Raw genomic sequence first — 15690 nt, 5'->3', positions numbered from 1 at the left:
AGCTATATTAGGGTTTATGGCAACTTGAGAAGTGCAGAACTAAAAACATAATATCCTCTTGTTGAGTGATGATGTAACAGCAACAAGCCTAGACCTCTGCAAATTCTTACTGGCACCATTCCTGTGCACTATCCCAAACATTTGGACACTTCACAAAAGAATAACAGCAGTGCTAAGATGTCAAAGGGACATTAAGATTAGGATCAGGTATTTTTTGTAGGGGCTAGTCCAAACTGTGGAACAGTATGTTAATGACTGACCTTTGTGCTGTTGTGCATGGGGTCATCTTAGTTGTTCTGATGGCTGAAGTTTATCTCTGCCAATGAGGGAAGTTGAGTTATTTTATTTAAAATAACTTAACCCTCAGTCTATATTTTGCCTGTACTAACGTGTTTACATTATGCTAACAGTAGCTCTCAAGTTAGTCATGAGGTAGTAGACATTACATCTGGATGGTTAAGACTTGCTCTGTTGCAGACATAAACAGCTGGAGACATGACTGAGTAGTCATTCAGTGCATCCATAATTGGTTCATCGCAGGTTGTGAAATCTGTCAGAGAGGGTGCTGTGGCAAAAACCTTGTTTTAGTCACTAGTATACTGCCATGGTCTCCCATAGTTTACATAATACTTTAATAGTAGCCCAAGAATTTGGACCATTTCCATCTGTTAGTGCTGCTTAAGTGCTTTTTTGTTTTGGAAACTGAAGAAGCACGGTCACCCAGAAATGGCCAGTGACATCAGACTGGATAAACACTGGACAGTGATCATTGGTTTGTGGACTATAATTTTGAAGGCTTAAGCTTGTTAGTTTGCCATCTTGGTTTTTGGGAACCAGACTTGGCACGCCTGAAAATCAGAGGAAACAGTAGACTAATATATTGAGGAGGTATTCAGCAGAAGTTAGCCACCCCCTAAAGCATGTCCTGCTTTATTGTTTGTTCTAATTTATAAGAAACATTTATAAAATCTGATTTATTTTGGCCACCTGCTGATCATTAAATAAAACGTGTCCTTGAGGCACTTCAGCTCCAACCTAGAAGCTAGGTTAACCTGTCAAATAATTTACAGTTGATATCTTATTAGATCACATCTAAGTACTTTCAACTCAACTCACGAGCTAACTCTTCACTATTTTGAGGGGAACTGAGCCCTGAGCCTGACAGTGTAATAAAATACAGCAACACAACTGTAAACCAAGCTACAACATCCACAAAGCACAACATCCATTTAAATCCTGCACTATACCAATATTTATGTTGCCTGCATAAATCTTTCCATTTCAATTCAGCTGTAGTTTACACAGATGCACAGTACCACAAATACAAAATCAAACAAGTTAAATTATGTGTAAATATTTTCAAGTCATGATTGAAGCAGCGAATTAGCTGCTGAATAGGAGTGGCACTTTGCTAAAATTCATCAGAAGAAATATATTTGCTCAAAGGCACTTTTAGTCCCAGTGTAAACAGGATTGTAGTTGTATATCAGCGCTTTGCTCTCCCCCTCCTCAGTTTCAAATTTGTGAAAGTTCTTCCTGGCTGTGGCGAGAGAAAACAATACCAAATTTACACATCACAAGTCACTTGGCATTTTCAGCTACTGACCAGTCTACAAGGAAGCAAAAATGATGCTTTCCTACCCTCATTGACAAAGAATTCGGCCATATAGAAGGTGGTCTTGACTGCCGACGGGGAATGGGGAATAAAAGGCCGTGTCCATTCAAAAGCATTTTTCTCTGGATGCCACTGTGTCCCGTAAATAGGATAGTCATATGCTGCCAAGAGGTACAGAAAAAAGAAAAAGAATATTTAAAAAAAAAAGTGTCCTATTTTGCTAAAAACCTAGTAACATAATGCTGAATTAGACACTCAGTACCTTCCACTGTTGACACAAACTCTACATTTCCATCTGTGTTTACAGAGAGAACTTTGTAAAACTTCTTCAGTTCCTCATTTGTATTGTAAGTCTGAAAGCAATAGACATGACAGGTTAGTTAGACTGCATTCAAGCAACTGCCGCTTTTCATCAAGCTGTTGACTCAGTCTAATCTCAGACGATAGAAATGAATGACATACCAACATTCCCAAGCTCCATTTGTGAGAGTTAACCGTCAGTGGCTCAGAGGCTAGATCTTTCATGAGCTGAGCAGGGAAGCCTTTAAACATCCTGCTGTCTTCAGCTTTTGGGAAGGGAGCATACCTTAATGATTAATCAGCAATTTTACAAACAAATAAGCACTCTCTCATTAGCTGTATAAGGTAGTTCATCTAAAGATATGATCCTCAGATAAAGTGTGGTTGGTACAGGCTTGACATGAAAACTGATCAAGTTTAAAACACAAAGATGGATTTTTAAAGTCTTTACTATTTCAGTCACCTATAATATTTAATTTATTCACTGAAAAACTGTTTTAAAATCTAGTTTCATTCATGTTAAGAAAATAAATCTCTTCCTTTCACAGTTTATACTATACCTGCAATGCTGCAAAAAACACCCCAAGAAAAACAGGTTACTACCATTTCACAAGTGAGAAGCAAAATGAAAAATGTTTAGTCACACAAAACATACCATTAGTGAAGTTCAGAGGCAATGCCGCGCCGCTCGTATTGGTATATGCCAGTATTGTATTTTTGCTTGTTAAATACATCAGCTGTTCAAACCCGAGACAAGTACCCCACACAGGAAAATAGTCGCCACGCTTGTTTGCCTGAAAATAATTCACACTCTTTGTTATGACACTTTGTAATGACAGTGTTGGTGTTGCCCTAAAACATGATAATCAGTGTTGATCCAGGGCTGTCACGGAGACTGATCAATCACATTTTTATGATGTAGCAACTCTGCAGTTTGGGTGAAAAGGCCGCACGTAGGAGAAGTTAAATTTCAGGCTTTCTCACAGATCAGCTATACAGATATTGGTGTTTCCAACACAAAGCTTTTTCTTTTCTTTTTAAACTTAACTAAAGTTAATTAATTTAAATATTTTCACCTTTACTTTTGATTTTGGTTTAGTCTTTATTAGTTTACGTGGGATTTGTCACTTCATCATACTTCCATGATTTATCATTTACAATCCTGAGCTACAAAGCAATGGCATCACACCAAGGAACTGTTCATTAGATTCAAGCAGAATCTGCACAGATTCTAGCAGTGTGTCATGATAAAAAAATTTTAATTATTATTTTTATTAATAGTGTCTTGCCTGAGTAAGTCTTCATGTACGTTTGCAGTGCTCATTCCTAAATGTCTTTGTATGACCATGTGTAAATAAAAATAAAACCATACAGCCAAAACAATAATCTGTTCTTAATCATTAACGGACTGCATGTTACGGATTTTCAGTCAGATGCAAAAACAGTATCTTAATATTTACGTAACTTATAATAATATATTTACACTACAATTTAAAATCCAGAGCGGGTATTTGTCAGTTGACCAGTTTAGCGTTGAACAAACCAACACACCGCCTAGCTCCAGCCATCATTATTTTAGTCTTCCAAACAACATAATATGATGCTATAGCAGCAACACCAACAACCGGCTGTCAGATCCACCCTTATTAATATACATCATAATGAGCATCATTAAACAGATAAAAGTATTTTCAACCTTTACCTCAATAGCGAGCTCATAAAAGATTTTAGCAGCCCTTTCATAACCAGATGAGACGATGCTGACACCGCCGCCTGGGTAAAGGATCCTGTAAACAAAGAAAACTGAGTCAAAATTAAAGAAGAAAATGAGAAACATGAAATAAGATAAATATACCATAAAATCTGATATGTTGCGGTTTTAAATGAGATATTTTTACGTGGATGCACCAATTATGCAGGCAGTGCTGATCAATTAAAAAATACTAGTAATACTAACAACAATGTATTAAAAATGCATCTATCTAAATGAATGATTAGATTAGATAGAACTTTATTAATCCCTCGGGTGGGTTCCTCTGGGAAATTCGATTTCCAAAAAAGCACAGCACCGACAGAAGTTACAGAATATGAATATATATATATATATATATATATATATATATATATATATATATATATATATATATATATATATACACACACATATATATATATACATACATATATATATATATATATATACATATATATATATACATATATACATATATACATATATATATATATATATATACACATATATATATATATACATATATATACATATATATACATATATATATATATACATATATATATACATATACATATATATATATATATATATATATATATATATATATATATATATATATAATACAATACACACACACACACGCACACACATATATATATATATAAATACAGAGACAATATAAATAAAATATACGAAGGGGATAAATAGAATAAATAGGAATAAAAATAAAAATACAAGTGAATTGCACATTTCAAGTATTGAGTCTATTGCACCGTTGACTATTTACAAAAGTATTGCACAAAAGGTATTGCACAGTGAGGTGAAGAGGCACTACAGCTTAGTTGTTCCCTCCTTTGTCCTCCTGTTTCCCCTCCCTCTCCCCTCCAGGGAGGAGTTAAACAGTCTGATGGCGTGTGGGACAAAGGAGTTTTTAAGTCTGTTAGTTCTTGTCTTTGGGAGAAGCAACCTGTCACTGAACAGACTCTTCTGGTTGTTTATGGCCGTGTGCAGAGGATGTCTGGCATTGTCCATAATGTCCATCAGTTTCTTTAATGTCCTTTTCTCTGCCACTGTCACCAGAGTGTCCAGCTTCATGCCGACCACAGAGCTAGCCCTCCTGATCAGTTTCTCCAGCCTGGATGAGTCCTTCTTTGCTGTGCTGCTCCCCCAGCACACCACAGCATAGAAAAGTACTCCAGCAACCACCGACTGGTAAAACATCCTCAGGAGCTTCCTGCAGATGTTAAAAGACCTCAGCCTCCTGAGGAAGTACAGTCGGCTTTGGGCTTTTTTATACAGGTGCTCTGTGTTGCATGACCAGTCCAGTTTATTGTCCACCCACAGCCCGAGGTACTTGTACTTGTTGACCACCTCCACCTCCTCCCCCTCTATCTGAACCGGCAGTGGACCTGCTCTAGACCTCCCGAAGTCCACAACCAGTTCCTTAGTCTTTGAGGTGTTGAGTTGCAGGTGGTTTGTGTGACTCCATGTGACAAAGTTCCTCACCAGACTTCTGTACTCCTCTTCCTGATCATCCCAGATACACCCCATGATGGCTGTGTCGTCTGCAAACTTCTGAATGTGGCATAATTCAGAGTTGTAGCAGAAGTCAGAGGTGTACAGGGTGAAGAGAAGAGGGGACAGCACAGTTCCCTGTGGTGCTCCTGTGCTGCTGACCACTGTGTCAGACGTGATGTCCTTCAGCCTGACGTACTGTGGTCTGTCGGTGAGGTAGTCGGAGATCCAAGCCACCAGGCAGGGGTCCACCTCCATCCTGTTCAGTTTTTCTTGAAGCATACAGGGCCGGATGGTATTAAAGGCACTGGAAAAGTCAAGAAACAGGATCCTGACCGTGCCTTTTCCCCCATCCAGGTGTGAGTGGGCTCTGTGTAGGAGGTACAGGATGGCATCCTCCACTCCGACACCCGCCTTGTATGCAAACTGTAGTGGGTCCTGGGCATGTTGTACCTGTGGTCGGAGGAGGTTGAGGAAGAGCCGCTCTAGAGTCTTCATAAGATGTGACGTCAGTGCCACCGGTCGGAAGTCATTCAGCTCATTGGGCCGGTTCTTTTTGGGGACTGGGACGATGCAGGATGTCTTCCATAGGGCGGGCACTCTCCCCAGTCGCAGACTGAGGTTGAAGACTCGTTGTAGCGGCTCCCCAAGTTCAGCAGCACACGCCTTTAGCATCCTAGGACACACCTTGTCTGGGCCTGCTGCCTTTCTGGGGCGAAGCTTCCTCAGTTGTCTCCTGACCTGATCCACTGTGACACTGGGAGATGTTTGGGAGGAGGGGAGGGGGGGAGATGTCTTGCTGCTGAGAGAGGGATTGGAGGAGGGGGGTGTCATGGTGTCAGGAAGGGGGGGAAGCGAGGGAGGTAGGAGAGTGGGGATTGGACTCTGTAGTGAAGGTGAGGGTGGGGGGGTTGTGGGCTGGTCAAACCTGTTGAAGAAGTTGTTAAGTTCGTTTGCCTTCTCCACAGTCCCCCCCACTGTGCTTTTCTTGGTGTTGTGGCCTGTGATGGTTTTCACACCATTCCAGACCTCCCTCATGTTGTTCCTCTCCAACTTCTGCTCCACCTTCCTCCTGTAGGTGTCCTTTGCTTCCCTCAGGCAGCGTTTCACCTCCCGCTGTGCTGCCTTCATCTCCTCCTTCACTTTGCTCCTGAAAGCCTTCTTCTTCATGTTGAGGACAGCTTTGACTTCCTGTGTTACCCACGGTTTGTTATTAGGATAACACCGTACCGTCTTAGCAGGGGCGACCGTGTCCACACAAAAGTTGAGGTAGTCTGTAAGACAGTGTGTCGCCCCCTCTATGTCCTCACCATGTGGGCTCAGGAGCACATCCCAGTCTGTGTTGTCATAACAGTCCCTCAGAGCATCCTCCTTTTCTGGGGTCCATCTCCGGATGGAGCGCGTTGTGACCGGCTGCCTTTGGACGAGGGGTGTGTATTGTGGCTGTAGGTAAACCAGGTTGTGGTCTGACTTCCCTAGTGGGGGGAGGGGGGTGGCTCTGTATGCATCTCTCACATTAGCATACAATAGGTCAATTGTCCTGTTGCTCCTTGTGGGACAATTCACAAACTGGTGAAAAGCAGCCAGAGTAGAGTCCAGTGTGGCATGGTTAAAGTCTCCAGATATAATAATGAAAGCCTCGGGGTTTTGTGTCTGAAGTCTTGCTGTGACTGTGTGTATTTTCTCACAGGCAGCTGTTGTGTCGGCCCTCGGAGGGATGTAAACACACACACAGATCACATGACTGAACTCCCGAGGTAGATAATATGGCCGCAAGCTAACAGCTAGCAGCTAGCAGCTCCAGTCTGTCCCTTTGTTTTTAGTGCCAGCAGCTCCGCTCTCGAATAGATGAAGGAACTGGTTCCAGAAGTTTTAAAAAGTGCATTATCCATCTTGTATCACTATATCTAAGAGGTATAAGTAGAGGAAGGTGAAAAAAAGTTTGAAAAGCCTAGTCTAAAAAAGTTAAAGTTAACAAAAAAGGTGCGGTGTTGCAGAGCTACTTGGAAAGGCTGCCGTCACTCCAGCGCCATCTTAGATGGATAAGGACTGAAAAAAATATATTTATTTAATCTATAATTATTGATATATAACTCACATACCTAGCAATTAATCACCATCAACTTATGGTAAACTCTTCTTCTTTCAGCTCTTCCCTTTAGGGCTCACTATAGCAGATCACCTGCCTTCAATTGACGTTAGCCCTTGTACCCTTACAGCAAACTCCTAATCAAAATGGTTCGTTGGTTCTCAGCTCAGCGTATTGTCTTTTTGTTAGTGCCAACATCTATAAACCATGTATCAACAGAGGACACTGCTGCTCACTGATCGCAACCTGTCTTCTTAACCTAGCTTGAATAAGGCTTTCCCATATTTTCATGCAATGACTCAGCATCTTTATCCCTCTGTAGTTACTCATCCAGTATAGATCCAATCACACCTTTTATTGTTTGTGAAAAGCCCTAAATCCACCAAACAGGGCTCCAACTGTCTAACTGTATATGTACTGACCCATTGATTGAGTTGAACAGTGTCTTATAGTCTTCCAGTGTCTGGTTTATCCTGCAGAAGCAATAAGTTCAATGCAAACACACTGGGTTAGACACACCTCCTCTTATAAAAGTGTGACAAAGTATGCAGTCAGATAATAACATGCAGAGGTAATGTCGGCAGATGATAACAGCTCACATGACAGGTACAACTCTAGCTCCTGCTGACTCCAGGAACTTCACATAGGAGGCAGCTATGTAAGCTGTTTGGCTAGGTTGGGGTAAATAAACGTCCTGTGCCAGTACACCTGTTGGAACAAAAACACAGCGCACATGTCCTTCAGTTATAATGCTGGCATTTTCCATAGTGATACAAAAACAGCAAAAAGTTTACTGTGTTACGGCAGGTTTAGTGTAACTGTCGCCCGATGCTTCCCAAGTGTAAAGCTGCAAGTTAGCTTAGATAACAGTTGTAGTAAATATCGTTTTAATAACGCCTTAACTTACCTATTATGGGTTTTTCGTTTTGTCTATCAGTCTGGGCTGATAAATAAAATGGCAAACTGGAAAGAACGACGCACAGCAAGAGCAAGCACATGTTTCTAGTTTTGAAAAAGGTCTTCTCGGGTAAAAGAAATGCTATTAAACAGTTTTTATGCCAGAAAAAGTCTTCGACAAAAGTCTTATCAACGAGCCGCGCGTAGCTACCGCAGTCATTGGTAGCTACTTAAAGCGGTACCGCCCACTTTTTATACGCATACAGCTACGTAAAAACCGGATTGTCTTCTTCAAAATAAAAGCACCCCTCCCGCCTGGAACTATCTGTTAATAATAACCCACCGAATAAATAAATAAATGATTACTTCCTCCAGTGCTCAAGTACTAAATTACGCCAAAAACATGTTTCATATATATATATATATATATATATATATACACACACACACATATACACACACACGTGTGTGTGTGTGTGTGTGTGTGCCTTTGTTTTGCTTTCTCTGACAGCCTTCAGCGGCAAATAGGATTCATTCTGGCCAGTCATAATTTTGCCACTATAAACTAAAAGTAAAAATCTAAGTGAATAAACATATTTAACTGCATCCCAGTTTGACAGCATTTAAAGTTGTATTCATGCTGTTAGATGGATGATATTCTATTTTTAGTCAAATTAAACACCTTTACACAATAAGCTAATACTGAAAAGGTGGAAAAAGTGAACAAACTTCGCCAGAATGCAACAAAAGAGTCATGCATCGAAGAGTAGCTTAGCTTCTATTAAGTGTTTGCATTTTATTTATCATATTCTGTAATTTTATCAACACATTTATATCATAGTCCTAGGGCAGCTGTGGCTACAACTGTAGCTTGCCTCCACCAGTGTATGAATGTGAGAGTGAATGAATAGTGGAATTGTAAAGCGCTTTGAGGGCCCCAAAAAGCGCTATATAAATGCAATCCATTATTATTATTATTATTATTACAGCTCAAACAGGTAATCAGCACTTTGTAGTTTTTTAGTTCAATTTTTAGAGGTCAGATAAGGTCAGGTCATAACCATAACATCACAAGCAGTCTGGTTGGAGACTTCAAGGCGATTTACATTGACACCCGCAGCAGTCAACTTCTCATGTAACTGTTTGATGGCATCCTCAGTCAGCGTACGAGTGCGAGCCAGGATCCAGGCAAAGTCAATGTTAAAAACTCCAAAGAAGTCAGAACAAGAGTACACCAAAGAATAGGACTGGTAATCTGTGGAGAGCACCCAGTAGGGACCATCTGCAACACCTGGATATAGACACAGATTGTATATTTTAAAAAAAGTACCATTGAAAGTACTTTGTATTTATATTTTATTTCATTAAAATATACAAGCTGTGTTCAAAAAAGTACCTTTAAAGAAGTTGACACTTAGAACAGCAGGTTGAGATGGTTCTTTAACTTTGGCAACTCCCTCAATCGAGTTTACCGTCCCATCAGACCTGTAATTTAGACAAGAGCACATGGGGTGACACCAATCAATATTTATTCCTTTGCAGGGTAGGGTAGTAGTTTCACCTAGATACATTAGATAGGCACATTTTTGGCCAAAAATAATAATTTTTTGCAAAGCAGAAGAACAGCTGAAACCTTACAGGAGCTCCGCATTGTGAACTTTGACTGTTCCATCGGACTGAAGACTGTATGTAGCTTGGTTGCATGTTCCTCTTTCAAACACAGCTGGAAGCTTCTCAATTTCGTACCAGGTACCCATATACTAAAGACAGAAGAAATTTTCTTCTTATTTTATGACCACACGGAGTCCACCAGTAACAGTGTTTTCCTTCATTAAAACAACTACCCCCAATTAACCTAAAACATAAAATAAAGCGAGGCCTAATAGAGCTGAACACCCTGCACACAGTTTAAGGTTAGAAATCAAAGTTCAGCAGAATGTAGTCATTAATAGCACTAATAATTCAATATTATACCTTTGTAACGTTGAAGTCTTCTTGAACAGATGGCTTCGGACACTTGCCAACATGAAAAGACTGCCCGTCAATTGTTGCTGCAGTCAGGAGAAGCGCAAACAGAACCTTTAAATAAAGTTAAAGCAACTGATTAAGCCCACTTACGCTAAACTTACACAAAAATAAAAGTGTAATAGTGTCACAGCACCTTGAATGCCTTCATGTCCAAAAAACTTGCAAAAGCTGTCAAAGTAAAAATAAGAGCAAACTCTATTACCCCACAACTACTGCTCTATTATGTGAAGGCAAAGGGGTTTGGCTATTTGGTTAGCTTTTCCTTCCGTGCCAGATCTTTGTAACCTTTGTTTGAAGAACCATATTTAGATTGTGTTTGCAAAGCCTTTAACCTCCAGTGCAACGCGAACTCAGAATGACATTCAGTGCAGCAAAGGTACTTATAGCATAACTATTACTACTGAAGTGGTAGGGCTGCAGCAAATTAACATTTCTTCTAAACTCAAGATTATTTTATTCAATAATCATACAAGAAGCAAAACATCCATCAGGACTTCAAATTAGCTGTGTTAAAAAGTGAAGTGCATGAAAGCTTGATTTTGAAAGTCATGCACAATGTCACGGGTGCAGAAGCACCTCTTCCTCTGTGCGTCATCTGTTTTCTACTGTTTGTTTATGTGCCTGAACTGCTGCTGTACATAACTGATTCAATATCTGTGTTTAGTGTAAGATACTACATACTTTATTTATACCACCAGCCAAGTTGAGAAATCCCTATGTTATTGCACCACAAACTGCAAGGTGCTGTAAAAAAAAAAAAAGCCCTTTAAAATCTGTCCCTGTGGCAAAATAAGTGAATCAGTCTGCCCTGGAAGGGGCCTCATGTTCCATCCAGTAAGTGGTGACAAGGCTAGTAGGACACCTCATGATGGATAGCACTTCTAATCACCTGCTCTCCACCACAGTTTCCAAACTGATCAGAACAGAGATCCTCAGAGATTACCTAGATATAGTCAGGCTAATATCAATGCATTTCTGAGAACTTTGGAACCAGTGCCATAGACAGGGGCTGAACTCTGTTCCATCTTGAGTTCCCCTCAGCAATAGGCAGCAGGCAGGGGTCATTATACTTATAACCCTTTGTCTTGCTAACTAAAGGTTTTCCCCAGTGAACAGTCTGGGGTAGGTGTGAGTTGACAACTTTAAAATATTACCTTGAAAAGGACTGGAAACTTCAATTTCTTATGACTAAAATACATGTTATGATATTTCCAGATGGCCAATAATAAAGCGCGATTTACATCAGGAAGGTTAATATATTAGAATTGACGCTAGCTATTTGCCAACATATGACGGTTAACATCTATAACAAATCAAATAAATAAACGGAAATTAAAAAGGCAAGAAAGCTGAGAAGAGATGAGAGAAACACCCTTCAGTCATATTATGATTGTTGAGGATGCATGGTTTATCCACCACAAGGCACTCAGCAAAGTAAAACAGAGCATTTGCAACGCCACAAGCACCTTATTGTTTACGATGTTGGAAACATCGTAAACAATAAATACATAACTACACATAATAATTTTCAAATTTGCTTATCTTTCATGTGTCTTAAAAATATAAATTCAATATATCTGATTTCTAAAATCAAATATCAGATATGGTCTAAAAAATCCTGTATTGGTCACGCTCTAATATTAACAGCATCATGCACTGACTTGAATTAGCAAACACATCTTTCTTAATTGGCAGGTTGACAGCAGTGATACAACTGAACCAATGCATAAAGTCTTTGTGCTATAAAATCAAAATCTTGAAGCAGATTAAATAACCACAGGATTTATTTTTTTTCTAAAATAAGAATGAAAGAAACACAAGTTATGAAAAGTCTTTATTCAACATAAAGCACCAATATCTATACAAAACACATGCTTTCACTTTGACCTTAGACAGTTTCTAGGGTTTCTTTCCAACATAAAACTGAATGATTTGTTTTAATGGCACTTTTACAGTGGATGGAAATTATTTTTGATGTCGCTAATGTTCTCCAGAATTCTCCAAACTTGAGAAAAAAAAAAACAATGAAAAGACAACATATGAAAATAAAAAAAGAAAGAAAACAGGCAAAAAGTTAGAAGAAACAGTCATTTGACAAACAACACATGATAAATTACATTCTTAAATTTAACCATCTGATTTCTTGTTATGTGCTGTGACAGTATAAATAAATCATTGAATTTAAATTAAATACCCTTAAGAGAAAGAGCTGATAAGATGAAAAAGCTACAAGACAAACACGTTTTAAAGAATGAAAATATTGAACTAGAAAATATAAAAAATGAAGTACAGTGCATCAAAAGTTACTTTGGTGGCAACACTGGTTGTCCGAGGGACGTGTTGTTTGTGAAGAGTTCTGGTCTTAATAGAACTTTTTTTTTTCCTGAATTGGTTTAAAACCTTTCAAGACAACCTGTAAACATAGAAAAAAATATGTAAGTTGCCTTTTACACTTCCATTGGAAAAGTCTTTGGACTGCCACGCTTCAGGGCAGGTGCAGGTTCCTGCAGCCAACCTCAGCCTTTACTTCCAGTCTCCTGAAGAACTACGAAAAAAAAAAAGGACCTCTCTCATCCTCAACACGCCTGCACAAGTGAGGGGAAAACCCATGAGTGTTACTTTATGTATGGTTCGCATAACATAACACAGATGTGTCTTGTTGCCACCTTTCTTGAAAAAACAAAACAAAAATCTGGGTGCTGCGTGTATCATTTTAACATGACTAAATCCTTAGCACATTGCATTTGAGATGTTAGACTATTAAGGATGCTAAAAAGATTAGCAGCCCATGTTAGCATCTGTCCTGGGTTTTACAGTATTGTATATGCCAAGTTGGAAATCTTTTGGATTGCTTTACAACACAAAGGGTCGTTTCTATTCATTTCTTTGCTAAGCAGTTCACAAACTAGTTTCAGCTCCAGAGTGTAGCAACAACCTAATATTAGCTTACCTTCCCAGGAGATACCTTGCTGATGTCAGCAGTTTGTTACTGCCTCAAACCCTTTGTGTGATGCCAGTAGAGGGAAAGGTGTCAGAATTAGTAACATTCATGTTGTAAGTGTGAAAGTGGAGTCGGAAAAGAACACAAAATGCTACACGTAGAACCAAAGATGTGCAGAAAGCGACATTGTTTTTCCAAGAGGGGTGCTCAGATCTTTTTCCAGAGGTTTTAACTTCAGTGGAGGCTCGGATGGGTTTCCTTGCATGAGTGGTATTCAGGGACAGGGTGGTTTACGGGTTTTTGTGGGTCTCAATGCACAGGACAATGTACTCGTTGGAACAGCTTCGAGTCTCCTGACCCATGAGCAGACCTGAGGTCAGGCTTGATGACTGGCCCATGACGGATACATGGTCTGCTCGCCATGTCTCGCAGTGCTTGTCTGTTGCGCGGAGCCCCTGGCTGGTAGAGCCGTGCCAAACACTCTTCTGAGGCCTAATGCAAAGAGAACAGAAAATATCACTGCTGTAGACAGATGAACAGACTCCAAGAAACAAATTCAGTAAATGAAGTGTACAAACCAGAAGGGGTCAGCTAAGACATCCCGGCCATCAAAGGAGTAGATGGGTATCCTGGTATTGATCGGCCCCCCATTGCCAGTGAAAATTGAGCGCCAATTCCTAAACATCATGTCTCCCTGTGGTCAGACATAGCGGGTTCGATACATTTAAAAACATATGCTTCGGACATGATGAAATTTTGATGCTAGTGGTTGTTTGACAGTAAAAAGCAGCACTCACTCTGAGGTTGGTAACTGGCAGAGTCTGCCGGAAACCTGGATAGACAACGTGAACCAGGTCTTGTCTGTGGGATGAAATGAAGGCACGGTAGTTGGGAGCCAAACCCATCGCCTTGGCCTGCTCGAAGCACATCCGGTCAGCCATGTCAAGCCCCATCATGTCCCCTGAGTGAGGCTGGTTCAACGCCACCAGGTTGAGCTTCAGGGAGAAGACGGAACAGATCAGTGTTAATCCAAGGTTGTTCAAGAGACAACTAAAAACAAATCTCTTCACAAGGGCTTCGATGATAATTAAGCACTCACCCTGCCTTTAACAGAGTGTATTCTTTGTATGGTGTCTCCTCTTACATGATGTGAGGCTCGAGGCTAAATGAATCATTGAAAATCAATGTTAGAGAGATGAATACTCTAACACCAAATTCCACAAAGGCATTTTTTTATATTGACAGGTTATGCAATAAGTACCTCATCTTGTGGGATAATGTTATTGGCGAGGTAGATCAGGCTGCCAAGCTGTGTGAACAAAACAGAAGTATAAAGTTAGGAAAATATATACCAAAAGTTGATGTATTTGAGTTCACGTTGCTCTTAAATCAATAATAATGATTTGATTCAGTAATATTTTCTGTTTTTTTTTCCTGTTTGCAGCTCATTAATCATTTATTAGTTTAATGGAAAAAAAAACTTGGACCTCAAAAAACTGTTTCCAGCATCTATACAAGTCCAAATATCAGACTAAAAGGATCAAGTGCGTCTTATTCTGAACTTTCTGCAGTTAAATCACATGTTCCAGTGCATTGACCTTAGCTATTTAGAGAGAGAGCGAGAAAGATGTTATTGATCCTACAAAGGTAATTATTGTCTTACAGCAGCAGGACAAAGAAATCTAAAAAAAATAAACAGTGTAGTTGAAGTGGCACAGGTGCAGAGGGAGAATCTTATAGTGTGAGTTTAGCCAAAAAGTTCACATATACAACAGTGATTAAAAAAAAAACTCAAAGAAAATAACCTTCTGCTGCAAGAGCGGGTATAATACAGAAATATGTGTGTGGAAGTTTATGTCTGACAGGTGTGTTCACCTGTCACAGAAAGAAGAGTTACTGTACAGTTTCACATAGAAAGGTAGAAAGGATTTCCTGAAGCGTTATGGGAGAAGGGTTAAATCAGTATGAGTGAGAATGAGCTCTGCTGCCTCATTAGGGTGACGTTGAGCAGGTGAGATGTGTTATTCATGATCATGATGGAGAGCAGTTTGTTCTGTGACCAGTGTACTAATATGAACATGAAAGTATTTCTGTAAACCGATTTTACCAAACTGATAAAGCACCATTGTAAATTAGTACCTGGATCTCTTTCCATCCCTGGGAAACTTTAAGGAAGAGACTTCCTGTCGTTGTAACAAATGCCAGAGTGCCCTCTGCATCTTTCACTGTTTGCTGCATCATACTCTCACGAGTCGAAAATGTTTTCAGCTGAGAAGCAAATGTGGAAAAGTACAAAATGCGCAGAAAAAAATCAGTTAGGAGAATCACGGGTCTGGTGTCATATTAATATATAGCTCAGCCACAGATAAACTGACTTACAGACGCTGTGTTACTTGAAGGACTAGCAGGTCCAGGTGGTCCAGGAGGTCCAGGAGGGCCTGGGGGGCCAGCAATGGTCAGACCTGCAATAACAAAGATCTCAGTATCTTCCATGTAGAATATAGCAAGTGATTCTTTTATTTCATTAGTTACAGTAACTATACATCCTT

The 15690-nt window shown here is 39.7% G+C and overlaps 3 protein-coding genes across 6 annotated transcripts in view; all 3 read right to left on the bottom strand.

Moving 5' to 3' along the window:
- Positions 1 to 878: 878 nt before the first annotated feature.
- ggh (gamma-glutamyl hydrolase (conjugase, folylpolygammaglutamyl hydrolase)) lies at positions 879 to 8392 on the bottom strand. 2 transcript variants are annotated; one of them, XM_085286718.1, is made up of 9 exons: positions 8183 to 8392; positions 7875 to 7983; positions 7698 to 7748; positions 3618 to 3702; positions 2571 to 2709; positions 2078 to 2181; positions 1878 to 1968; positions 1642 to 1776; positions 879 to 1540 (listed from the first exon to the last, which is right to left on the bottom strand). In XM_085286718.1, exons 1-9 carry the CDS (start codon positions 8271 to 8273, stop codon positions 1422 to 1424), a joined length of 924 nt encoding a protein of 307 aa, XP_085142844.1. In that variant the 5' UTR covers positions 8274 to 8392; the 3' UTR covers positions 879 to 1421. The 2 variants fall into 2 exon arrangements, with proteins under 2 accessions (XP_085142844.1, XP_085142845.1); XM_085286719.1 differs by lacking the exon at positions 7698 to 7748.
- A 554-nt stretch (positions 8393 to 8946) lies between these two features.
- LOC146567106 (apolipoprotein D-like) lies at positions 8947 to 10482 on the bottom strand. The gene is made up of 5 exons (XM_085285936.1): positions 10334 to 10482; positions 10147 to 10251; positions 9811 to 9932; positions 9569 to 9657; positions 8947 to 9463 (listed from the first exon to the last, which is right to left on the bottom strand). The coding sequence occupies exons 1-5, from the start codon at positions 10346 to 10348 to the stop codon at positions 9222 to 9224; spliced, it is 573 nt and encodes a 190-aa protein (XP_085142062.1). The 5' UTR covers positions 10349 to 10482; the 3' UTR covers positions 8947 to 9221.
- Positions 10483 to 12021: 1539 nt separating this feature from the next.
- The window catches only part of LOC146567105 (collagen alpha-1(XV) chain-like), a 59367-nt gene continuing 55698 nt past the window's right edge, over positions 12022 to 15690 (bottom strand). For all 3 annotated transcript variants that reach the window (XM_085286711.1, XM_085286709.1, XM_085286710.1), the window contains 7 exons: positions 15521 to 15603; positions 15281 to 15409; positions 14403 to 14450; positions 14241 to 14303; positions 13939 to 14136; positions 13720 to 13835; positions 12022 to 13633 (listed from right to left, as the gene is read on the bottom strand). In XM_085286711.1, the coding sequence (XP_085142837.1) occupies positions 13432 to 13633; positions 13720 to 13835; positions 13939 to 14136; positions 14241 to 14303; positions 14403 to 14450; positions 15281 to 15409; positions 15521 to 15603 (839 nt within the window). In that variant the 3' untranslated portion in view covers positions 12022 to 13431. The remainder of the gene's footprint in view (positions 13634 to 13719; positions 13836 to 13938; positions 14137 to 14240; positions 14304 to 14402; positions 14451 to 15280; positions 15410 to 15520; positions 15604 to 15690) is intronic.

This window comes from Mchenga conophoros, linkage group LG9 (genome assembly GCF_057382185.1).
Source record: "Mchenga conophoros isolate Kocher_MC1m ecotype Shallow Benthic linkage group LG9, M_conophoros_male_GT1.1, whole genome shotgun sequence".
Lineage (NCBI taxonomy): Eukaryota > Metazoa > Chordata > Actinopteri > Cichliformes > Cichlidae > Mchenga > Mchenga conophoros.
The sequence above is the reverse complement of the archived record's forward strand: the minus strand, read 5'-3'. Positions and strand labels throughout refer to the sequence as shown.